General features: G+C 55.6%; 8 protein-coding genes across 8 annotated transcripts; 4 read left to right on the forward strand and 4 right to left on the reverse strand.

Moving 5' to 3' along the window:
- Positions 1 to 17: 17 nt before the first annotated feature.
- J3D65DRAFT_257145 (exocyst complex component Sec10-like protein) lies at positions 18 to 3102 on the forward strand. The gene is made up of 2 exons (XM_066794837.1): positions 18 to 1952; positions 1999 to 3102. The coding sequence occupies exons 1-2, from the start codon at positions 166 to 168 to the stop codon at positions 2822 to 2824; spliced, it is 2613 nt and encodes an 870-aa protein (XP_066657752.1). The 5' UTR covers positions 18 to 165; the 3' UTR covers positions 2825 to 3102.
- A 382-nt stretch (positions 3103 to 3484) lies between these two features.
- J3D65DRAFT_544625 (uncharacterized protein) lies at positions 3485 to 4297 on the reverse strand (the record flags this gene model as incomplete). The annotated part of the gene is made up of 2 exons (XM_066796731.1): positions 3485 to 3867; positions 3961 to 4297. Coding segments are annotated over 2 exons (720 nt in total), but the record flags the coding sequence as incomplete, so codon positions are not given.
- Positions 4298 to 7621: 3324 nt separating this feature from the next.
- J3D65DRAFT_548930 (permease for cytosine/purines, uracil, thiamine, allantoin-domain-containing protein) lies at positions 7622 to 9572 on the forward strand (the record flags this gene model as incomplete). Its single annotated transcript, XM_066796927.1, has 6 exons — positions 7622 to 7813; positions 7863 to 7995; positions 8048 to 8903; positions 8953 to 9100; positions 9149 to 9297; positions 9350 to 9572. 6 exons carry the CDS (start codon positions 7622 to 7624, stop codon positions 9570 to 9572), a joined length of 1701 nt encoding a protein of 566 aa, XP_066657754.1.
- Positions 9573 to 9980: 408 nt separating this feature from the next.
- J3D65DRAFT_691892 (uncharacterized protein) lies at positions 9981 to 10719 on the reverse strand (the record flags this gene model as incomplete). Its single annotated transcript, XM_066803926.1, has 3 exons — positions 9981 to 10169; positions 10246 to 10632; positions 10684 to 10719. The coding sequence occupies 3 exons, from the start codon at positions 10717 to 10719 to the stop codon at positions 9981 to 9983; spliced, it is 612 nt and encodes a 203-aa protein (XP_066657755.1).
- Positions 10720 to 13576: 2857 nt separating this feature from the next.
- J3D65DRAFT_616623 (S-adenosyl-L-methionine-dependent methyltransferase) lies at positions 13577 to 14976 on the reverse strand. Its single transcript, XM_066799462.1, has 3 exons — positions 14504 to 14976; positions 14356 to 14445; positions 13577 to 14298 (listed from the first exon to the last, which is right to left on the reverse strand). The coding sequence occupies exons 1-3, from the start codon at positions 14962 to 14964 to the stop codon at positions 13659 to 13661; spliced, it is 1191 nt and encodes a 396-aa protein (XP_066657756.1). The 5' UTR covers positions 14965 to 14976; the 3' UTR covers positions 13577 to 13658.
- Positions 14977 to 15208: 232 nt separating this feature from the next.
- On the forward strand, positions 15209 to 18393 carry J3D65DRAFT_616628 (fungal-specific transcription factor domain-containing protein). The gene is made up of 4 exons (XM_066799463.1): positions 15209 to 16077; positions 16126 to 17653; positions 17701 to 17885; positions 17932 to 18393. Exons 1-4 carry the CDS (start codon positions 15580 to 15582, stop codon positions 18067 to 18069), a joined length of 2349 nt encoding a protein of 782 aa, XP_066657757.1. The 5' UTR covers positions 15209 to 15579; the 3' UTR covers positions 18070 to 18393.
- A 182-nt stretch (positions 18394 to 18575) lies between these two features.
- On the forward strand, positions 18576 to 20684 carry J3D65DRAFT_616631 (uncharacterized protein). Its single transcript, XM_066799464.1, has 2 exons — positions 18576 to 18742; positions 18813 to 20684. The coding sequence occupies exons 1-2, from the start codon at positions 18700 to 18702 to the stop codon at positions 20555 to 20557; spliced, it is 1788 nt and encodes a 595-aa protein (XP_066657758.1). The 5' UTR covers positions 18576 to 18699; the 3' UTR covers positions 20558 to 20684.
- Positions 20640 to 22125, reverse strand: J3D65DRAFT_616633 (uncharacterized protein). Its single transcript, XM_066799465.1, has 2 exons — positions 21632 to 22125; positions 20640 to 21532 (listed from the first exon to the last, which is right to left on the reverse strand). The coding sequence occupies exons 1-2, from the start codon at positions 21860 to 21862 to the stop codon at positions 20699 to 20701; spliced, it is 1065 nt and encodes a 354-aa protein (XP_066657759.1). The 5' UTR covers positions 21863 to 22125; the 3' UTR covers positions 20640 to 20698.
- Positions 22126 to 22318: the final 193 nt, after the last annotated feature.

The raw sequence follows: 22318 nt of genomic DNA on the forward strand, positions 1-22318 counted from the left end.
CCAGCAGTACTTCCCCTACCGTTCCTACGAGGACCTCCGTGCCGCCGAAGACCGCCGCATATCCGACCGCGAGCTGCTAGCTGTCCAAGAGCTGCGAGAGGCCAGGCGACGCGCCTCTTCCATCGTCTCCCAGCACCGCCTCATGTCCGATCGCCTCTAGTCGCCATGCCTGCCTCCATGTCCGACACCGCCTCCGCCCGCACCTCGCGCGCCCAGTCGTACAGAGGTCCGCAGTTCTCCCTGACCACCTTTGCCAACAAAGACTTTATAGTCAAGGACTTTATCGAAACCCTATCCGACAGCGCCGTGCCCGCCAGTCGCAGATCCGGCCCCAACTCCAAGGTAGCATTCGACCCGAAGCCCTTGATTCGCACATTCGAACATGCTCTGGGCAGGCTGGGCGCGCTTTCGGAGGAATTGGAGATGAAGGAGAATGAAATGGCTGGAGCTGTGAGGAGGGCCGAGGCTGCACACAATGCCAAGGTTGACTCGCTGGGCAAGAAGCTCGAGGGAGCTGTCAAGTCGTTTCACCACCTGGACAGCTCCTTGAATGGGACCGTGGGCGACGGTGTCGAGGGCGAGGCAGGAGGCAATGTTGCAGTGAGAATCGGAGAACGATTGGAGGAGTTGGACAGGCAAAGGCAACGTGCACAAGACGCAAAATTCCTCATACAATGCTGGATGGAGGTGAGCGAGCGAGGCGACCTCTCATCGCTCGAGGATGTCAGGAGACTGGGAGGCGGCGACGGGAAAGTTCGCTGTGCCCACATTGCCAGGCAGCTTCTCAGGCTCAGCCATCGATTGGATCCAGACACCCAGATCAACGGTCACCGAACAAACGGAGTCGACATCAATGGCCAAAACGGCAGTGGAAAGAAGCACAACTCGCGAGAGATTATCGAGAAGTTCTTGGAAATGCTGGAGAAGGATCTGTTGAAGCAGTTTGACGACTTTTACAGAAGACAAAATTTCGACGGCATGCGGGAATGTGCTGCGGCACTGCGCGACTTTAATGACGGAGCCAGTGTCATGGGACTGTTTGTCAACCAGCATCAATTCTTCATCGACCGCAGCCAGCTGGTCACAGAAGAGGTGGTAGGCGATAGCGAAACCTGGGATCGATTAGCAGATCCGGACGCGGAGCCTCCGGGAGTCGAGTCAAGCCTTCAATCTCTGGTCGACGAAGTCCGCATCGTCGTCCAAGAGGAATCTTTCATCATCAAGCGAGCCTTTCCCTATCCAGAAGAGGTGCTCGTGCGCTTTTTGCAAAGAGTGTTCCAGCAGTCGATCCAAGCGCGTCTGGAAATGGTCCTGGAGAAGGCCAACGACATTTCGTCGCTCGCCTTTTTGCGATCCCTTCAGGCAGCAAGAAGCTACATCGGAAACCTGGTGGAGGACCTCAAAGCACATGGGTTGACGGAGCATCCCGAGCCGGCCTCATCTCAGGTCGCCGCCACACTTGACCAGCAGTTGGAAGAGCTCTTTGTCCCATACCTCCTAGGATCCTCGTACATTGAAAGAGAAAAGAAGAACTTGGAAGAGCTGTACTCTTCGCTTCTCTTCAAGTTCACCGTCTATCATTCCAAGAAGCGCAAGACGTCAACATCATATCTCGGCTCCCTCAGCCAAAGGGGAAGAGAGCTATTTGCCTCGGCAAAAGACGCTTACATTGAACGTCTGGGCTCTGCCGACATTCCTTCCTCGCAAAGGAGCATGATGATGAGGCTTGCCGGCTTGAAAGAGTCGGACAGCGACAAGGAGATCGACGTGTCGGAGGAGGATGGTCAACTGAGTCTCTCCAATGCTAAGCGGATGCTCAAGTGGCTTGCCGAAGGTGTAGGCAGAGGGCTTGAGCTCACCTCGGGCAGCGAGACGCCCAAAGATGTGCAAGCCCTGCTGCAGCTTCTTCTACAAAATGTCGGAGAGATTTATCTGGAAACGGCACTGGATGGGTAAGTCATCTGCTCTTGTATTGACAGTTTTTGCTAATAATCGCAGCGCCGCTGAGCTCGCCGCATCCCAAGAAAACAACAAGAACACTGCTCCTGACCTATCATACCTATATTCTCTTCGCACCTCGATTGGAATCCTACACCTTCTCCAGCTCTCCATCAATACCGTGCTCCTGCCACTTGCCGCCCCCTCCCTTACAACACGTCGCGAGATTGAAAAGACGACCAACTCAACCATTACCACCCTCGAAACCAAAATCTCTAATATCCTCCAGAAGACGGTCGACGTGACACTGTCGTGGACTACCAAGCTCCTCGCAGGTCAAAAGAAGCAAGACTTTCGACCCCGCGACGACGACCTTGTGTCGCTTGGAGCCGAAACCCCAACCTGTCTAGCTGTGACGCGCTGGCTGGATCGTGTCGCAACACAAGCCGGTGCAGCGCTGACCCAACCCGCTCTTGGCCTCTTCCTATCCGAAGTCGCGCTCGGTCTGCGCTCACTCCTCCTCGACCACTTCCGCCGCTTCACTGTATCCCTCACTGGCGGCCTCGTCGTATCCAAAGATGCAACCAAGTACGCCGAACTCGTGCGCAACTGGCCCACCAGCCCCGCATCGGGTGAATCGAGCGGCAAGGGCGACGACAAGAGCGGCAAAGGTGTTGGCGCGGGTGGAGCAGCTGTCGGCGGCTTCGAGAAGGGCGGCATGGACGTGCTGGTCGAGGTGGCCAATTTGTTCGTCATCGGGCCCGAAGCGCTGCGCGAGCGGCTGCGCGGCGTCAATCCGGCAGACCGCGAGGGCCTGAGGAGCTTTGTCCGCAACAGGGAGGATGCAGGAACGGTAGGCGTGCAAGCAGTCTTGGCAGGGCTGTGAGCGTGATTCGAATTGGAGTTGGGAGCGGGCTCCGTGGGGAAACGGAGTGAATGGCTGGGTCGGTTTGGCGTTGCTTGATGTGCTTCTAGGTGGGAGGGGATCGGGCTGGTCGCATCCATCAACATCTTTCGTGCTGTATTTTTGGCCATCGGCTGTTGCTTTTGGGGCTGGCACTTTCGTGCAGTGTACAACCTGGTCGGTGCTGCCTATTAATCCTTCTGTCCTTCTTACGCGAGCAAATACTGTCTATTTTCTGCTTCCTCCTGCTTCAGCGTGGAGTCTTTTAAGCGTCGTTGTTTTACTGGTTCGGCTTCTCTTTTGCGTGTTTGGCAGACACAGGCGATCTACACATCTCAGGCTTTGAGCGGTTTGAAGGGTGAAAACGAGGCCCTGCTTAATGCCTTTTGATGGAATACAGCAAGTTGCTCATCTACCACATTACGTCATTTGGAATGTGTCTTCCTCAGACTCGTAAAATGCATTTCATATCGTTGGGAGAAGGAAAACAGAGATATCAAACAGTTAACCCAAGACAAACACTCCACCACGCCTACATTACCTCTCCGCCTCACCCACCCAGCCCTCCTTGCCAGCAGCCACAGCGCCCATTTCCTCCTCGCCCAGCGCCATGCCACTTCCACCCCTCCTGACATCCTTCTCGCTCCACTTGCCCTTGCGCCCCATCAGACCCTCGGTCAGCTTGACCCTCGCCCAGATGATGCCATCGACGAGGGCAAAGATGATGAAGCAGCCGATTGCGATGCCGAAGCAGTAGCCGGCGACGACGCCGCTGCCGTTGGCCCGGACGTCGAGGAACGAGTAGACGTAGAAGCCCTCGGTGGCGTGCGTCACGTACGCCAGGCCCAGGTAGCAGGCCAGCAGGAAGATGAGCGGGCCGATGTGCCACCACGGCCGCATCTGCGTGCGCGGCAGCACGATCTCGACCAGGGCGAAGACCGAGTTGAGCGCGTGCGCCGTCGTGTTGTACCACGCGGCGAAGGTGGTTTCGAAGTAGCCCGGGAAGAGGATGGCCCAGAAGACGACTGGTGAGGCGCAGTGTTAGTATTCTTGGAATGTGTCTTGGGGTTGGGGGGGCGCGCCAAGCAATCAGGGGGCGCTCCAGGGGTACCACGCACTCGTGACGATGAACGGAAACACAGTGATTGTGCTGTAGAAAATGGCATGCAGCTCCTGGCACCAGCGCGGCCAGCGGGCCAGCAGCGGGCGCCCTGTCAGCCAGTACGTCCCCGTATGCGCCGCGGCGACGGCAAAGTAGAAGCTGAGCCCCCAGTACGTGAGGTTGGTGAAGTAGGAGAACGACTGGCCGGCGGTGCCGCCGTGCGTTCCATTCCAGCCCAGGTTGACAAAGGTCGCGATGAAGGCGTAGGAGGAGAGGGTCGCGCGGTAGGCGAAGAGCGCGCCGGGCGACAGCAGCCACGACGTCTCGTAGCGGTGCGACGGGTCGAAGGGCCCTGGGGCGATGAAGTAGTCGCGAAGCGCTCTGTTGGCGACCATTCTGGTTGGCTGGCTGGAGGAGGGATTGCAGGCGAGGCGTTAAGGTTGGCGGAAGAGCGATCCGCGCCGCGGATGCCGTGGGTGCAGCGTGGGATGTCCCTGAGGATCCCGGGAGAGCTGGAGGGGGTGCGAGAGCGAGAGTCGTCTTGTTTACGGGCTGGTGTCCTAGAGTCGCATTGCACTATGGGGGCGAGCAACGTGAGGACGCGAGGGCTGCTGGCGCAGCGAGAAGGGTGGTGGGTGGTCTTTCAATGGCTGAATATATCCCTAGGCTGCCTGACCAGGTCCCAATTATTATGGGCACGCCGGCGGGCAGATCAGGCCGTCGTCCGCCGCCTGCTTGGGTGTGTTCGGCAACCATTCCCTCTACAGCTGGGCTTCTCGTCTGTTTGAGGCTTGCCCTTCCCAGACCGACCATGGCGCGCGCCTCGTCTGGGACCAAAGGCCGGCGCCCAGGCCTCACTGGCCGCGGAACAGTCGCCATTCCAGACGCGTCCTCGTCCAGATGGAAGGAAAAGACTCTGTTCGCGAGTCTCCTGCGATACGGTCAGGTACCCGTGCTCTCGTTCCGTATAGCCGTTGACTGACCGAGCTCGCGCGGTTCTCGTGCAGCGGGTTGCAGCTCCGAGGTGGCAGTCTTTCCCATCCCTGGGTGCGCCGCGCCCCTTGCCTGCGCAGGAGTGGACCGACGGGCTGAAAGCAATGATTGGCGTCTTGCATCTGACAAGCCGAGGGAGGTGATGGGTTTGATTTTTTTCCTTTTGATGATTCGACGGCGAGTCGAGGGGTCGAGTCGTCGAGAGAGGCGGAGCGGCTCAACATCCGTGCACCCCGCCGCGTGGCTTTGATCCATGTCGCGCTTCTCGCTTAAGCTGACTCTGGCCTCGCCTTGACTTCCTTCTTGACTCTGTCCTCCCTCACCATGCCCTCCGTCTTCCTCAGCCCGTTTCGCACCGACAACAATCAACAGTGCCCTACACTCTTGCTCTCCACCTGCCAGGAGATGCAAATTGGCGCCACTACAGCCTCGTCGACGCCCATTCCGCTCGCCCTTGCCGAATTCCTAGACAACATGGTCTATCCGTACTCTATACATCAATAAAAGAAATTCCCTACGTCGACGAGATTCAAGCCGCAGCCCATTCCATGTGCTTTGGACGACGCGTCAGGAATCAGCATGGCGCGTTCGACTTGTCTTCGTCTCGTCTTTGCTCTGTCATGCGCTTTTCGTCCGCTCTTAACTCCGCTGGCCTCGGCTCTGCAACAAACGAGGAACGTCCCATGTCCTTAGGGTAAAACCACTGCCCGACACTTCGTCCATTGACTGGGTTGATTTTGGATAGCCTCGCAACTTTATCGCTGCATACTGCGGTGCTTGGTGCAGAAGGCCAAACCGTTTGTCGAATCCCATGATATGCCTACTTTGGCCATCTGTCTCGGCTCCCATCCCTCGATGATTTTGCGCCTGTCCAGAGGGTCTCGGTCTTCTCTTTCTCCCTGGGAGCCCCAGAGTGGAAGATATGTTGCAATCCAGAGCCATGCTGCCTATAAAAGCCAGCGGTAGATATGTCCTAGCACAAGAATCGGCCTTCAGAGACAGAAACTTCCAGAGACGACCCTAGTGCCCACTTTACACTCACTGTCCAATTCAATGGTCTCCCCAGTCACTGTCTGCAAGGGAGGGAATGAAAAGTCAAAAGGAAAGTCATGAAGAGGATGTCGTAAATTCCGGCCAGTGGATTGATTCTGCAGTCCTGTGGTACAGTGGCGCAAGTGCAGGAAACGCTGCACGACCACAACCGGAATGGCCGCACCAAATAGGACTCAACTCGGTCACTTCTATTTTCACTGCCGCTCAGTCGACGGCGCTACATTTTCTTCGCTCTCCATGTGTCACTCCTGCGATGATATCACCTCGTCAGTCGAGAAGCACAACCAAAGCATCGGTTCATTCTATAATTTGCCCTCTGGCATCAACGTCAGCGAACCTAATATTCTTTTCCAGACTCAAGAGATTCGACAGACTCACCAAGACGACGATCGCTTTAAGAATTCTTGGTTTGTGTTCGAGGCCTTGATGCTGAACGTGGACGACCACTGTGCATACGTAGCTGGATCAGCATCCCCTCCGGATGACGGAGACGGGTGTTTAAGGCCAACTATGCACCCTTTCGCAATTCGATGTGCCCTCAATCCTTGCGTAAAGACATGTTCTGCCGAATTCAGGAAATCCCAATGTCAGGAAAAAGTTCTCTCGTCCGAAAACGTAGGCCTCAGGCCAAAATTCTCCAGTCAGTATGCATATATGCTTGGGACAAACCATGCCTTACGCGATGGGTCCTGGGAAGAATGCACACCTTCACGAACCGCTCGATCACACTTGTAAGGAGGGTTCCCCTGTTAAAGGCAGCGGCAAGAAGACAATGTGTGAGGCAAACATTGGATCTTTGAAACCTTACGTTGTATGGTGCCAGGAGCTTGAATTTGTCCGCAACCACTGGTCATTTCCGGCTATTTCCTGGAAGCCCAAGTCTCGGCCGCGAAGATGTTTGGATTCGAGAAGGAGAACCCGTGAGTATCCACATTGACCCGAAGCGAAGAGCAATCCCCATGGTCCAATAATTGACCAAACGGCGCTATTTTATCACTTGTCCATCTCTTCAGCACGAGGTAGACAGTATCTGTTGCTCCTTCAAATGACCCAGTATCAAGCGGCGTGCGTTTCGAATCCAAGTCGATCGAGCTTGAACTGGCTGAGAGTTTCAGCAATGAAGAGCGCAGTAACGTGCAGGAATCGCGGAACCCGATTGTTGATAACGTCTTCGGAAGACAGCCGCATTTTGTGAAGTCATCGAAACAAGATTTGCTGGTCTCATTGGCGCAAAAAAAGGACGAACGTAGACATCAAGACGTGAAAGAGCGGAGCGACAGCGAGACTTTTATGCGCCGCCGGCGAGCGTCAAACTTTGATATGGGAGCGGGACATATCAAGCGGCAGGTGTTTATCAACATCCCTACTGCGGGAAAATACACCAGGGTGCGCGACGCTACCTGGATTCTGGCAAATCGATAACCGCCGTTTGGAGCGCCGCCTTTGCGCCCTTGTCGCTCCTCACCAAAAAAGATAAAGCGGCTGAACGAACAGCAGGGAACAGGTTGAACATGCTCGCGGGTACTGATAAGCTCCCCGGTTCGATAAAAGCTCCTCGTCGAACGACCCAAGAAGCTGAGAATGCTTCTGCAGTCTTGGTTTTGCGACCTGGATCATCTGAAAAATCAACCATGGCGACAGTCCTGCGACGGCGCGTCGATTCCGCCAAGGAGAATCTCAAGTGCAAGAAAAAGGTCTCAGGATGGGTACTTCCAAAGGAAGCAAATTCGTTTGCGGACCCGGACAAATGGTCAAACAAAGACATGGACGTGACGCCCATCGAGCGTCGGACGTGGACATCGTTGACAATTCTGGGGTTTTGGGTGAGCATCTCGCTCCAGCATTGAAACAACATGCTGAACTGCTTTGAAGATTTCGGACGCCATGAACGCCCAGGGATGGGAGGCTCCATCGTCCATCATCGCAACCGGCTTGACGTATCGTGAGGCAATCTACTGCATAATCTTTGGCTCCATGATCGACACCATCCCACTCGTCCTAAACGGTGAGGCTTTCCAAAGCATTGGGACTTTTGGTTGCTGATCAACGTTGTCTAGGTGTAATTGGAGCTCATCTACACGTACCATTCCCCATCATCGCAAAGTCTAGTTTCGGCTTCGTGTTTGCCAGATTCGCCGTAGTGACGAGAATGACGACTGCACTCTTCTGGCACGCCATACAAACCTACACTGGGTCTACGGCCATGACGCAGTGTATTAGGGCGATTTGGCCTTCATACTTGACGGCAATCCCGAATACCATTCCTGACAGCGTCGGAATAACAAGCCAACAGCTCCTCAGTCATTTCATCTTCTGGAGCGTGCAACTGCCTTTTCTCCTGACGCCGCCTCACAAGCTGAAGTGGTTCTTCGTCTTCAAGGCCGTCGTTGTCTTTGTCGTCTCTGTGGCTGTCGTCATTGCCATGTGCAAAAAGGCCGGCAGCACCGGCGACCTGTGGGACCAACCCTACGAAGTCCACGGATCGGAACGGTCGTGGGCGATTCTGTCTAGCGTCATGAGCATCGCCGGGGGCTGGGCAACTATGGCCACCAACGTGCCCGACTTCACGCGATACATGAAGAAGGGACATGAACGCGGTGTCTACTGGCAAGCGCTCTGCCTGCCCGTGATATCTGTCCTCCTTGGCCTCTTTGGCATCATTTCCACCAGCGCGTCAAAGGTCGTTTACGGCTCCTACCTCTGGGATCCCCTAGCCCTGGCAAACGAATGGCAAGGTCCCGCAGGCCGCTGCGGCGCCTTCTTCGTCGGGTTTTCCTGGGTCGTCGGGCAGATTGGAACAAACTTGTCTGCCAACGTCATTTCCTTTGCAAACGACGCCAGTTCGCTGTGCCCAAAGTACATCAACATCAGGCGGGGCGTCCTGATTGCAACCATTACCGCCGGCTGGATCATGTACGCTTCATCCTTGTCTACCGACGCGGGACAAGCTGACCGTTGCCAGGGTTCCGTGGAAAATCGTCCACTCGGCGCAAAGCTTGCTCAACTTCATGACGGGCTTGGCCATCTTCCTTGCACCAATTTCTGCCATCACGGCATGTGACTACTGGGTCGTCAAGCACAAACATATTGATGTGCCCGCTTTGTACAAGGTAAGAACATACCGAATGTAAAAAAGCAGACACTGAACATCGTCCTAGCGTCGCGGGCGTTACCGCTACTGGAACGGCCTCAACTGGAGAGCCGCCGTCGCCTTCCTCGTCGCCGTCGTCCCCAACACGCCTGGGCTAGCCAAGGCCGTCAACCCCAGCGTCACCATCGGCGCAGGCATCAAGCACATCTACGACATGTAAGTTGCTTCAACTTCTACAACGTCGACTGTCCAACTGACGAGGGGACAGGAACTATTTGTGGGGCTTCTGTTCCGCATTCTTTCTGTACTGGGCCTTCTCGCACTTTTTCCCAGCCGAGGAGACTTTGATCAAGGCATGTATTTACGATGACGTCGTCACTGTGGATGGCGTCGAGTACACCAATGATGGTCTGGCGGATCCGGCTGCTGAGAAAGCTCCTGAGATACTTGACGCAAGGAAGCAGCCGTACGCGGAGGTGGGCGCTGTTTGATGTCGCGCTTGTTGTTGGATACAAACAGCCCCGAAAGCCACCAGCTTCCATGCACATCTTGTTGATGCTAGAGTCGATCTGCGTCGATTACGAATGCAAGGCTAGGATCTTGTTGAATACCCATCCTACCAAAACGTGCAACATGTTCAGTAAGCAGAAAGGCGTTCCTGTCGCGCTTTTCACGTGTAGCAAGCAAAAGCCGTCATGGAGGAATCATGCTCTCAAAGTCCATAGGAAGCGTTCGCGCCTCTTCCTGAAGATCCAAGATGATTATTCAATGACTCGTTCACACTCAACCCAGACTTGACAGTTCGCTGATTCTCAAGTGTACTAGCCATTTCCGGAAAGACCCTTCAAGTTTCGGCGGCGGCGACCTAGAGACCAGCTGCATCTCAACTCCCAGGACCACTAGTCGGCTATCTCAAGAGCAGCCGCGAGCGCTGTGTCGCGGGCAATGAAAAATGCCATCAAGGCTTCGAGCTCCTCAGCCAAGCACTTGTAACCCTTGATGGACTCTTTGAAACCCTCAACGGCCTTCCTGCGCTCGTGCTTGACGTTCTCGATCCGCTGGCCAAGCTGGATGAGCACTCCCTCGCGCTGCCTTCTGAGTCGGAGGGTTGTTTTCGTCAAAGCTCTGGAAGCTGAGCCAGTCCGTGAGAGGGTCAAAGTCGACCTTGATGGCTGTCATCTGCGCGGGGTCCAGCTTGCCATTGTTCGGGGGAGGGAAGTTCAAGGCGGTGTGGCCCTGTCGGCGGGGGCTGAGCCAGCTTTTGACATCCTTCTTGACCTTCTCAGAATCTGCGTTTGCCGGGAACGGAGTGCTGTTGTGCCGGCCCCTCAGGCGGATGTCCATGTTCAGCTTCACAAGGCGCTGCAACGCGTAGTAGTTGAGAGCCCTGGTGACGGTGTCCTCCGGAACCCCTTTGCGCGCAAGGAAGGCAATGTGACGCTGAGTGCTTTCTACGAGGCCATCGTATTTGCCCCTCTTGTGATTGGGCCAAGCAGTATCGATGCCATTAAGGTTCATTTCGATTCGCTCTTCCTTGTTGTAGGTCGGCTTCTGTGGTCTTGTGAGCAGCATCATCTTGATTCAAAGAGGGCTGCGCCGCACCTTCTTGCGATTTTTGGGGGTTGTCTCGGCAGGCATGCCGTTGCTAGGACTGTGCGAAAAGAGTAGCCTCTCTTTGGATCAACAGAGTACCTTGCGTCCGAATGAAGAACTCGACTGACCTGGGCGGCGGAGGAAGGGTTGGGCTCCAAAGGCGTTGATGATGAAGAATGTTGATGCGGTTGGAGAAGATGAAAAGACCTTCCAAGTTCTGGGACTGTTGATGGAAAAACAGGTGCCTGGTGCAAAAAGAGGCAGGAGCAGTCGAGGTCTCTAAACGTGAACCTCATGATGCATGAGAGGGAACGTGCAACCCAAAGCACAGGCGATTCACGTTGACATACGCCTGACGACCGCCGATAATCTGACTCTGGTAAGCACCTCACGCAGCAGAAATATTTGGCATGTGTGAGATTTGATTGTACGTGAGTGCTGAGACTCTAGCCCGAGCAGACATGGATTCATCCAACTTGGAATTCAAGCACAGGAGATTTAGTTCCAGGATTTCCCACATTGCGGTCAGGATTCTCAGCCAGTATTGGGTCTTGGAGCTGTGGAAGACATTAGCTGCCCACTTCGCCCTTCCTCACAGAACGCCGAGCCTGAAAGATTACTCACTTATCCCCAAAGCTAACCTTCAACATACTCAGACTACACAGAAAAGCCCGGCCAGGCACCCAGGAACGCACGGCCAGCTGCCAACAAACGAGTAGCCTTGCTGTAGCGTAAAAAGGCGCTCAAGATGTGCGGCACAGCTCGCGCGCCAGTCCATCGCGATGTTCATTTCGAAACCAACGAGTCTTCGGGAGGCGTGAGAAGCCAGCACTTAAAGAAAGGGGGCAGGTATAAAGCACGACGGCTATGTGTTCGCTCAGTATCAACACAGCGCAAGCCTCTCCTGCGAATTTGGCCATCTTCCACACTGACGCCGGCTTCCTAAAAGGAAAATGTATTTGCAAGACCACCCGTAGCTGTCAAGAATGTCAACAGAGTCCCAACATGTCGTCGTGCAGCCATCAATCTACACTCCCACAACATGACGGACCATGTACCCTAACCGAATCACCACCCTAGCGATCAGTCTTATCGATCTCATTGCCGTCGCACTCCTCATCCTCCGCTGTCTAATCAGGTGCGACAGCTTCTGCGCCTTCTTTGTCAAAACCGGCGTGCTGCTCTCCGCGCCGTGCGGTGGCTGGCGGCAGCGCGCCGCCGCTAGCGACAACGTAGAAGGAAGGGGAGGAGGACGAGAGGAGAGAAGCGAAGAGTACCGCCGCTGGAGCAGCGAGACGGTGGTGGAAACGGGAGATGTGGCGGACAGGGTACGCGTCGTGGTGCTCAGGGTGTGATGGATGTGATGCCCAAACAGCAAGGCGCCTGCTCTTCGCGCGAAGATGTGAGTCTGGAGATCTTTCCTTTGCTCCTTCTGGGTTGGTTTTTATTCTCTTCGGGGGCCGCTTTGGAAGCTCTTTCGCGCCGCGCTCTACGCCGCGCTTCATCTCGGTACAGTGCCTGTTTGCACAGGCGACGAAACAACCAACCACCGCGACCAATCGCCAAACGATCGACCAGCCATCACAACATCAGAGTATCTTGAGTCAGTCGAAGCGCCGGAGTAGGCGACTTGGATGGCTGAACTCGCTGGCGTAGCCCTGAGCGGACCTACCTGACGGTAGTTGGCCATCCAGCGCGCCAACCCTCCGCGGCGTAGCGCAGCACGCGCAACAAACAGTAGGAGAGACTAAGAGGCCTCGTGCTAGCGGACTGGCGGACGGGGGCATTTGCGAGCACACTGTCGGGCAGATGCATTGCTCAACACGAGGCTCCAACCAGACTCGTGCTTGTGAAAGCAATAGCAGGACTGTTAATGTCTGGGTACCCACAAACAAAGGACAACGCATCGAACAACGGCGTTGTCCATTGCATTGTTGTTGAATCAATGCCAGGCGTGGGGGACAAAGCAATAGAAGGAGGAAAACGAGGACGTCAAAGAGAGAGTAGAGAAAGAAAAGTGGAAGACAAAGGGAGGCGTGTATTTGGAATCTGTTTTGTCTGACACGCACCTCAAGCGTTTTGTGCCATACGCACCCTTAATAATTGCCCAGCTTGCCTCCCCTCAACACCCTCAGTCTCCTTCTGCAATTTTTCGCTTTCCAGTTTGCCAGGCGACGCCACGGCGACCAAATTTCTCAATCGAGCTGCGCTCGACTCACGAACAACACGAATTCCTCCAGAGCTTCTTCCCTTAGCGTGGAACACGAACCTTCAACACAACGCAGGCCGTGCAAGAGAACATACCACTCGGCCCCAACGCGCTCCGCGCCAACCACCGAAAACGATACAACATGTGCACGTACAAGGTGCTCAAATACGCGTGCGGACACAGCTACGAGATCAAGCTGCACGCATGCGTCGCCTCGATGCTGTCTCCTCCAACATCTTCTTCCTCATTTTCATCAGACGACGAAGACGCAGAGCCAGCGTGTCCGGTATACAACGCGCGCGTCAAAAAGGTGGCGCGCAGCTGCGGGCAGCGGTGCAAGGAGGCGGGCGGTAGCGATGAGCCGGAGCATCCGGCCGGGTGTCGCGCGTATGCGTTCGGCTGAGGGATACGACCAAGATAATTTTGAAAGAATTCAATTTCTTTGCTTTGCCCACAATTTTTTTGTAAATGGAGCCTTTTCTTCCAAGAGAGATGATGGAATAAAGATCAGAAACCATGGAAGGGAGATCTCGGGTATGATTTGCTGGACGTGATGCCGAGAGCCGCCGCCGAACGAGAAAGTGGAGATGGCCCTTATGTACATGTAGATGGAGACAAATGTTCCCACGAGTTATTGAGAATGCTTCGTCATGGGCTGTTGCTGTTACTACTGCGATCCGGGGACGGAATCTGCTCTTCCGGGGGCTTTTGCGCAAAAACATTGAACCTATTGTCGGATGTCAGCGGGAGCGGTCGGTCTCAGAGACCGTCCTACTCACATAACCCAGTAGTAGTGCTTTGACCGGTCGTTGATGTCCTTTCTCACGTCGACCAAAAACACCTCGACCTCTTCCCTCGACCAGCCCAGTTGCCGCGTGAAGAGGGCCAGGCTGATGCCTTGCAGACCCTGAGAAAGATTCTCATGAGTCCAAACGCCGATTTGTTTTTGCTTGCGACCTTTGGGCCACGACCCAATGGCCCACTTGATGCACTCTTCTTTTACATTTGCAAATCCCTGCTGGAGTAGCAGTTTGTCAAACTTGGTCGCCGCCTCCGTGTCGATTCCGCCCTTTGCAGCGGCCTCGTGCACCAGATGCGACCACTTGCACAAGGCATCGTCAGGGGCTACGCTATCGTCGTCACATTGCACCGGCAGGCAGACGTCTTGCACTTCGACCCAGCCACCGGGCTTGAGGTGCTGCCACGCTTGCTCAAAGAAGCGCTTCCAGTTGTGCATGCCCAAGATCAACATGCGCGCATGGATAAAATCAAAGGGGGTGCCGCCAAAGTCCCAATCCTTTTCGGCGTCATCGACCCAGAATTCGCAGTTTGGGGGGGTCCATTCTGGCTGGATTGGGGATAGGTCGGTTCCAATTACGTGAGCCGAGGGATGTTCTTCTGCAAACTCGATGGCCCTGCGAGGGTCAGAGGGACGAGAGAGACGGAGAGCGAGGTGGTGGGAGGGTAGCTACCAGATTCCTGAGCCGGTGCCAATGTCCAGCACACGGTGGATGTCGGGGGCCAAAGGAGCGGCGAATAATTTGCCGTCAAGAGTCATGCGCCTGGCGGATCATCAGAGGTTGAGACTCTTTTGCGATTAGCTTGCGGCGTCGGACGTACCACACGTGGTGCTGGAGGTCTAGACGGTCGGCCTCGTCCTCATCGTTGGGCAGCCAATATTGGTCCTCGCGAAAGGCATGGTATCGGCGGCCGAATTCGAAGCGGTAGTTTTGGACCTGGGAATTGAGCGAGGTGGTGACGGAGTTTGCGTCGGAAGAGCCAAAGGCCGAGTCGGCGTCGGAGGATCGGTCGGGGGGTTCGCGCAGGATTTGGCTGCGATCGCTGCTGCTGTCGACCTCGAGGTCGTAGGCGTGACTGGCGAGCAGATGGGAGAGGATGTAGTCGTGGTGGGTTGAGTTTAGGTCGTGACCAGGGCCAGGGTCCAGCGCCAAGTCGGAAGCGGGCGTCCGGGGTAGCGGCAGCGGCAGCGGCAGCGGCAGCGGCTCACTTGCAACGGCGGCGGCGTCGTCTTGGTGGCTTGCACCTAGGGCATGCGGATCGTGGTCTTCGCAGTCGGCCATGATGGATGGATGCGACGCAGAAGCAGGAGCAGAAGCAGGAGCAGCAGGAAGACATACTGCGCGGCCAACGACGTGAGCGTGAGGGTCAGCGAGGCGTAGAAAGGGCGGGGCATGCCCTGGTGCTCAGGCTCAGGCTCAGGCTCAGGCTCAGCACACGCAGCACCGCAGACGGGCGGGCGGCCAGTCAGAGGGTCGGAGACATTTTGGATACATGTAGAATGGACGGCGGACTGGTGTTGTGCCTCGGCGTTCAGGCCAGGGACTATGTACGTATGTACGTATGTATGTAGGTGATGGATGGATGGGGTCTCCCCCCTCTTCGTCCGCTGTGGCTCCGAAAGGCGAGGACCAAGTCCAGTCCATCCGCCACGCTAGGTACGCCCACCGCCCTTCTTCAACCCTCGTCTGCCTGGCCTGGCGGACATTTTGCAGAGCCTCCTCCAACTCCAACCTGACGACCATCCCTCGCACCTCAACTCAACCTCTCCCCGCTGTCTGCTCTGCGTCCATGTCCGGCCAAGGCCCACGATCTGCCTCAGCTTAACCGCGCCCCCGGACTCCTACTGAGCCACAACTCCGGCCTTGTGTCCGTTCTCTCCGTTGCATGCCCGCGCCATGGCCGACCCCGTCTTTGCCATTGGCCCTCCTCAGTCCAAAGTCACTCGAGTCCGTCCCCAGTTGTCCTGTATTCCATGTCGCAAGGGCAAGCTTAAATGCAACCGTGCCCATCCTGCGTGCGACCAATGTGTGAAGCGGTCACGCGAACCCGCGTGCAACTATGTACCACCTCCACCAAAGGAAAAGGGCCGCAAGGCCAAGGACATGCGCTCTCGCATCCGTCATCTCGAGGCCCTCGTTGTCGACTTGATGAACGGCAAGGACCCCCGCTCTGTCTCGGTCAATCCCGCTCATTCCGCCCAAACCAACGCCGGACGCCTTCCCACGCCTGACCAGACTGTTCCCGACCACCACAAGATCTCCGACGGCCCAAAGACCTCGAGCAGCTCCGGCGAGGACGAACGATCTTTTCCTTCTGCCTTTGGCGCCCTCAAGATTAGCGAAAACGAGAGCACCTACACCGGCTCCTCCCACTGGACCGCCGTGTTGCGCGATGTAATCAATTTTCGCTCCCTCTTTGCCAGAGCTTGCTGACTCTTCTAGCTTTCCGAAGTCAAGAATCTGCTCGAGAGCGACGACGATGACGACGAGGATGAAGATGACCAGCCCGAGCCGGAGCCAGAGGACGCTCCGCGATCCATTCTGATCGTTGGATCGCCTCCACCCGTGACGAGGCTCGAGTTGTTGCAGAATTTACCCCCCAGGGATGAGGTCGAGCGACTCGTCATGAATTGGCGCTCAGCCCAGGATCCGGCCACTTCGCTTCTTCATCCGCCTACCTTTTTGGACGAATTGGCCAGATTCTGGGCCAACCCGGATGAAGGGTCTACCATGTGGATTTCGTTTCTTTACGGACTACTCTCTCTTGGCAGCCTCTACATCTTGAGGACGGAACGAACCGTTAGCCCACAGCACACGCGAGCCGCGATGAAACAAGCCAAGAAATTCCGAAGTCTGGCCGGCTCCGCTGCTGTCTTGGCCGACTTTGCAAAGCCCAAGCCCTACACCCTCGAGGCTCTGCTGGTCTACGCGGCATGCGAATATCTCCTCGGCGAGAGTAGCCCCACGGAGGTATGGCACGTCTTTGGAAGCCTCGTCAGGTGTGCTCTACGCATGGGCTACCACCGAGACCCGTCCCACTATGGAAACATTAGCCCTTTCCACGGCGAGATGCGTCGACGCGTGTGGCATCTCATCTACCGTCTTGAAGTCCAATTTTCCTTTGCTCTCGGCCTGCCTTGCTCCGTCAGAGGCTTTCAAAGCGACACTAGGTTTCCGAGAAACTTGCGCGACGATGACTTGGATGCCGACATGCTCGACCTGCCTCCTGAGCGGCCCGAGACTGAACTCACGCCTGTGTCGTATTCGATAGCCAAATCGAGACTTCTTGCCGTCTTCGCCGCTGCTGCAGACGCCTCTCACGCCGTTACCCCTCCGACCTATTCTGAAATCATGGATCTGGACCAACGGTTAGGAGAAGCATATGCCTCGGTACCGCCCGCGATGCAGTTAAAACCGCTCGATCAATCCACCAACGACCCGCCGGAGCTAATCATGAATCAATTCGACATGGAACTCTGTTATCAAATGGCTCGCTGCGTTCTCCACCGGACTTACTTGGTCAAGGCCCACAGCGACTCGCGGTACGATCACTCGAGGGAAGCCTGTCTTGAGTCGGCCATGACTCTGCTGCAGCTGCAATCAACCATCTATCTCGCCTGTCAACCTGGAGGACATCTTAGCAGCGTGCGCTGGTACTTCTCGTCTCTAACCAACCACGACTTTCTTTTAGCTGCCATGGTCGTATGCCTGGAGATGAATCTGAGACATGAAGCTTTGGTCAGAGATCCCCAGGTCGCCTTGCAGGGCAGGTATACGTGCATGGAGTTATTCCAGGCGATGGAAAAGTCCAGCAAGATTTGGGACTCGTATGAAGCCAATTTGATAGACTCGGCAGACACTAAGCGAGCGGGCAAGATGTTTCGTACAATGCTGTCGAGGCTAAAATCCGGCTCTTCCACACAATGCAACGGTGGGCCTGCAGAAGGCGGGGAGCCTTCAGCGATTCACTGTAAGAGTGATTTTGCGCGTTGACTCACATTGTGCTAACTTCTCCAGATACCTCGGTTCCGACGTCTCACTTTCAACCCGCTCCCATCGTCCCTTCGAATGGTCCCACCATGCATTACATGCCACAACAACATCCCGTGTCAATGGTACCACCTAGCCATAGGCCTCCATACGGCGTGACCCACCACGACCAATTAGGAAACATGCTGGACATGCCGCTTGATATCAACTGGGTAAGCATCTTCATCGCCTTTTGTACCACCACCCTAACGTGGACAGGAAACTTGGGATCGCAATATTATTCCGTACGAACAATACATGCCCGAGCCGCAGTGGCCAATGCCGCAGCAAATCGACCCCTCTGGCTACCAGACGCAGCAGTATCATCCGCATATGTCATATCAATACCATTCCTGACACACGGAACGCCTAATGACGTTAATTTCAACGTGCGATTTGCGCAAAGCACCGGCACAAAATTCATTGCAAGGCGCTCCGGCTTTCATTTGGATTCTTCTATGGAGGCATCTCGCGATATTTGTTACCGTAAATATGTTTATCAGTCGAGGGAGCACAGGATCAGGACGAGGATGTGCGGTTGATGGTCTGAATAGGTAGCTTGGCAGCTGGAGCAAAAGAGTGGCTGATGCCAAAGGGCGATGAAGCGATGATGCTGCATTTTGTTTAGTGTACAATAGCATTGAGCGAGTGGCATGCGACATAGCGAACAAGGTAAATGCCTCTTCTAAGCTTTGTGGATACCAAATCTGGGTGATGCAAAGTGGGAGGCCTCACAACTGACGGTCTGCTCCCTCGGTAGCAGCCGAAAGCGGCCCGAATGGGGGACCTGTGCGTCAGCTAACCGGAAATGGCTTAAAGCTCAGCCTTATCGACGGCAACCAACGACGTCAATCGGGCTCTGACCTGAGCTCTCGATCATCACCACACACCTTCTCCCATTCCCTTTGTCCACACCAGCCAATGTCAGCTAATCGCCCGACTCGAGCATCTCGTCGTTCGTTGCATATCTAGTCGCCAGTGGAGACCATGGAAAATCTCCCCGACGAGCTCATCGTCCACACTCTCTCCTGCAAGTAGTCTCCACTCGAAACCTCCGCTTCACCATAGGTCCAAACGACTTTTGCTAACCTCTGACACAGTCCTTGAACCCGACGACATCATCACCGCGCAATCCGTGTCTCGTCGCTTCTTGGCCGTCGCCCGCGATGCCAGTCTGTGGAAAACTGTCTGGTGGGATCCGGCTCACGCGCCGCCGCACCGTCACAATGGATCGACCGAGGAGAATAGGCCCTTGAGCTTCTTATCGATGAGACCAATGCGCCGGTCGCTGGCGACTCCAGCATTGCCTGGTGAAAAATTAGACTTTTATGACGAGTATATTGCGGCACACGCGCCCATCTGCACCAGCTGGATCTGTAAGAGTTGGACCGATAGAGGCCTAGAAAAAGACCATAACAATGTCGGATTTGATGAAGCAATTGGGCTTGGAGTATATTACAACGATACAACCCAAAGAGCCGAGCTGATCTTTGCTCCGATGGACGACGGGAGCATTTGTACGTGGGACATCAATCGGGATAGCTCTGCCAAAAGGGGAGAAGTCGTTAGCCGGACTCGTCCAGGCCTTCTCAGAGAATCATCACGCCGATTCGGGGTCATGGGAGCCGCTTCGCGCGTAGACCACGGAAGCGACGGCGTGAGCATCGACTGGCGTTCAAAAAGGGGATATTTTGCAGTTTCCTCCGTCTTGAACGAGGTAGATCTACAAACGATGCAAATAATCTCCGAGCATAACTTCCCTTCCGACATCTTGACTCTTTCAGAAGCAAGATATCCAATACCCTTGACCGTTGGCACTACCGAAACAATACACCTCCACGATGTCCGCCAATCTGACGTGTCCAGTGGACCGGACTTTTCCCTACGATGCGAATTCATGACCGACGCAGATGCTCGGTCAAGCATCTGCGACTTGGATCTAGTATCGCTTTCAAAGTCCTCGGTCTGCCAGCACAAACCGCTGTCCATATTGCATTTGCCATTGCCAGGCGCTGCGGAAGTCAGCAATTCCATCTGGGTCGCAGGACGTTTTCCTTCGCTTTTGCGTTATGACCGCCGATACTTCCCCAAACTTGCGGGGAACATATATTCCGGAGGAGATATATCTTCCCTAACGTACTTGACCAATCCCTTTGTGGACTGGGATAGCCACACTTACTGCGATGGCACAGACACGACTATTGTTGCAGCTGGGGGTTACAAGGGCAAGGGCAGCCTGGAACTCTACGGGGTAAACGCCGAGTGTGGATGCACTCTTCCCAGACAACCGAGTACCACGAACCGCAACTACTCGTCCATTTTTCGGATTCTCTCCATCGCGACCCAAGGCGCGCGTCTGGTGGGAAGTGACGGAAATGGCAATATCAATTGGTGGTACCGCGACGGCAGAACCAAAGCACGTACCTACAACATCAACGATCCGCCGCGGAATGGCGCGTCCTCGATTCAAGACAATGTGGACCATGTCTATGACCAGTACGCTTCAGATGTGCCAAGCGATGACTGGGAGCCTCGGCAACCTGATATTGCGTGGAAAATCAAGCCCAGCATCGCGCCGGGTCTGTCGTCAAGTGCTGGCTCGACCACGGGAACCCGCGGCATCAACGAAGAGGACTTGATCATCTCGACGGACAACGGCCGCATCGGACTTGTGGGTTTCGGCGAGGCCAACGCCCTGGAGCCTGAGTGGCACGAGGCAGCCGAAAATGCAGCCGAAGTGGAGCATCACCGACAAGAGAAGATGTATGGTAGTATGATGAGGCAGGCGCTGGAGGAGCATACGAGGGAGTTGAATTGGATGAGAGGGTTGGGCTTGGCACCTTGAGATTACGGGCCAACCTGCATTGGGGAGACGAGGTAAGCAGAGGACTGGGCACGATTACGATTGACGCATTTCTAGACATAGACACGACGCCATAGACAGATGCGAGAATGACGATGCTCTTTTCAATATCTTTTGTGGAACTCAAACCAAATTCGCCACAGCGTCCAAAGCCAAAAAATGTTCCGTCATCGCCCTTCCCTCTTGCCTCACATCCTCAACTCTACTCATCCACTTGTCGTCATCATACTGCTCTTCTCCATCCTGGGCCTGGTCGACAATGTCCAACTTCCTTGGGCCCTTGGACCTGATGGTCCTTAGAGCGTCCACAATCTCCGCCTCCTTCGCCGACAGCACCTGCTGAGCCGCCTGCCCCTTTTCGCCATCGAGCCCATCCAACGCCGCTAACGGCAGCAACCCCGCAGCCACCATAATAATGATCGGGCGAATCGTCGCGCGTCCCGCTTTGAAGACGTACTTTGCCAGCGCCGACGCGTACACGGTGCGCTTCTCCTCAGTCGAGGACCTCTGATGGCGCGGCCCCACGAACCAACTCCCGACGACAACCCACTTGCGATCCCAGCCCACGATGCGACTCACGACAGCGTACCGCTGCAGGCCGATGCCGCGCTTGAAGTCTGCCTGCGCGCCGCCGAGGGCGACGGTCAGCTTGACGCCCAGCCCGCCGCTGCCACTGCGTTTGGCGGCGTGGCGCAGTGTTGGCAGAAACAGCCGCGCGAGCAGCGCCGAGCGCGAAATATCCAGGTCGCTGAAGTACGTGCTGTTTGATTTGTGCAGGTTGCTGTCGTGCTCGAGGGGCGGGGAGAAGGTGGAGAGGATGTGGGGCGCGAAGAGTGGGAGATCTGGGGACGAGGAGGAGACGGAGGCGCCCGCGAGCTGTTGTTGCGAGGCTTTTGGAGGCGCGTGTAAATGATTCTTTTGAAGGAGCGATGGTAGGATTGCGAGGGCAATGCGGACCTGGTGCGTTGTCAGTGAGTGAGCTTCCTTGTCCTTTTCCCCGTCTTTTCGCTCACGAGGAAGCCGGTGCAATCGAAAACAAAGATCAAATGTACTGACATGATAGACCCCTGGCAGAACCTTAAAATTCCACACCGCGAATAACAGCGCACCGACACGCGTTAGCCCTGCTTTTCTTAACCAACCGATGGCGTCGCAAAGGCCTGCTCGCAGAAAGTGTCGCGTGGATGGAGGGAGCCATGTGAGTGCGAGTGTAAGTGACGCTGCGAGAATGAGTAGGGTGAGGAGCGCGGGCGGGATGCGTCGTGAGTGTGAGTGTGCGCGTGCCATTGCAGCGTGCTGCTGGACAGCCAGACAGTGCCTTCGCTGTGATCGTTGCTCTTGTCGTGGCCCTGATGCTGGTCGGAGGCCACTTTGAAAGGATGACCTTGAGATGGATTAGACGTGTGGGAGTCGAGCGTCTGGCTCGTTGCCTTGAGACTGACTGGGTAAGTGTTGATTTATGTCATTACCCGCGGAGCCTGGATGATGATCGGCGCGTGCATATAGCAGTTGCTGCGTACAAATGCGAGCTGCCGGCTGATACATCTATAGTCGAGCAGAAAAGTGACCGACGTACCGCCTCACATCTAATTTCCCAGCGTGCCGCTCAGTCTTGCTCTGTTGGTGGTTGGGGGCCACGCCCGCGGCTGAGCCGAAATGTCAAACGAGGTATGCTGTACTCACTTGTACACGCCGCGTAGGATAGTCGCCGAGCCTGGACACAATGATGACCGGCACTATGTA

The sequence above is a fragment of the Phyllosticta citribraziliensis genome (assembly GCF_038025025.1).
Source record: "Phyllosticta citribraziliensis strain CPC 17464 chromosome Unknown J3D65scaffold_3, whole genome shotgun sequence".
In the NCBI taxonomy this organism is placed as follows: Eukaryota; Fungi; Ascomycota; class Dothideomycetes; order Botryosphaeriales; family Phyllostictaceae; genus Phyllosticta; species Phyllosticta citribraziliensis.

Excerpts from the sequence above, each read along its gene's own strand:
- J3D65DRAFT_616631 (XM_066799464.1), top strand. The coding sequence starts at position 18,700 with ATGGAAAATCTCCCCGACGAGCTCATCGTCCACACTCTCTCCT. Across the intron at positions 18,743-18,812 it reads CATCGTCCACACTCTCTCCT|TCCTTGAACCCGACGACATC; the intron begins GCAAGTAGTCTC and ends CCTCTGACACAG.
- J3D65DRAFT_257145 (XM_066794837.1), top strand. The coding sequence starts at position 166 with ATGCCTGCCTCCATGTCCGACACCGCCTCCGCCCGCACCTCGCGCGCC. Across the intron at positions 1,953-1,998 it reads CTGGAAACGGCACTGGATGG|CGCCGCTGAGCTCGCCGCAT; the intron begins GTAAGTCATCTG and ends TAATAATCGCAG.
- J3D65DRAFT_616623 (XM_066799462.1), bottom strand. The coding sequence starts at position 14,964 with ATGGCCGACTGCGAAGACCACGATCCGCATGCCCTAGGTGCAAGCCAC. Across the intron at positions 14,446-14,503 it reads GACCTCCAGCACCACGTGTG|GCGCATGACTCTTGACGGCA; the intron begins GTACGTCCGACG and ends ATGATCCGCCAG. Across the intron at positions 14,299-14,355 it reads GGCACCGGCTCAGGAATCTG|GGCCATCGAGTTTGCAGAAG; the intron begins GTAGCTACCCTC and ends TGACCCTCGCAG.
- J3D65DRAFT_616633 (XM_066799465.1), bottom strand. The coding sequence starts at position 21,862 with ATGGCACGCGCACACTCACACTCACGACGCATCCCGCCCGCGCTCCTC. Across the intron at positions 21,533-21,631 it reads TTCTGCCAGGGGTCTATCAT|GTCCGCATTGCCCTCGCAAT; the intron begins GTCAGTACATTT and ends ACAACGCACCAG.
- J3D65DRAFT_616628 (XM_066799463.1), top strand. The coding sequence starts at position 15,580 with ATGGCCGACCCCGTCTTTGCCATTGGCCCTCCTCAGTCCAAAGTCACT. Across the intron at positions 16,078-16,125 it reads GGACCGCCGTGTTGCGCGAT|CTTTCCGAAGTCAAGAATCT; the intron begins GTAATCAATTTT and ends TGACTCTTCTAG. Across the intron at positions 17,654-17,700 it reads GGAGCCTTCAGCGATTCACT|ATACCTCGGTTCCGACGTCT; the intron begins GTAAGAGTGATT and ends TAACTTCTCCAG.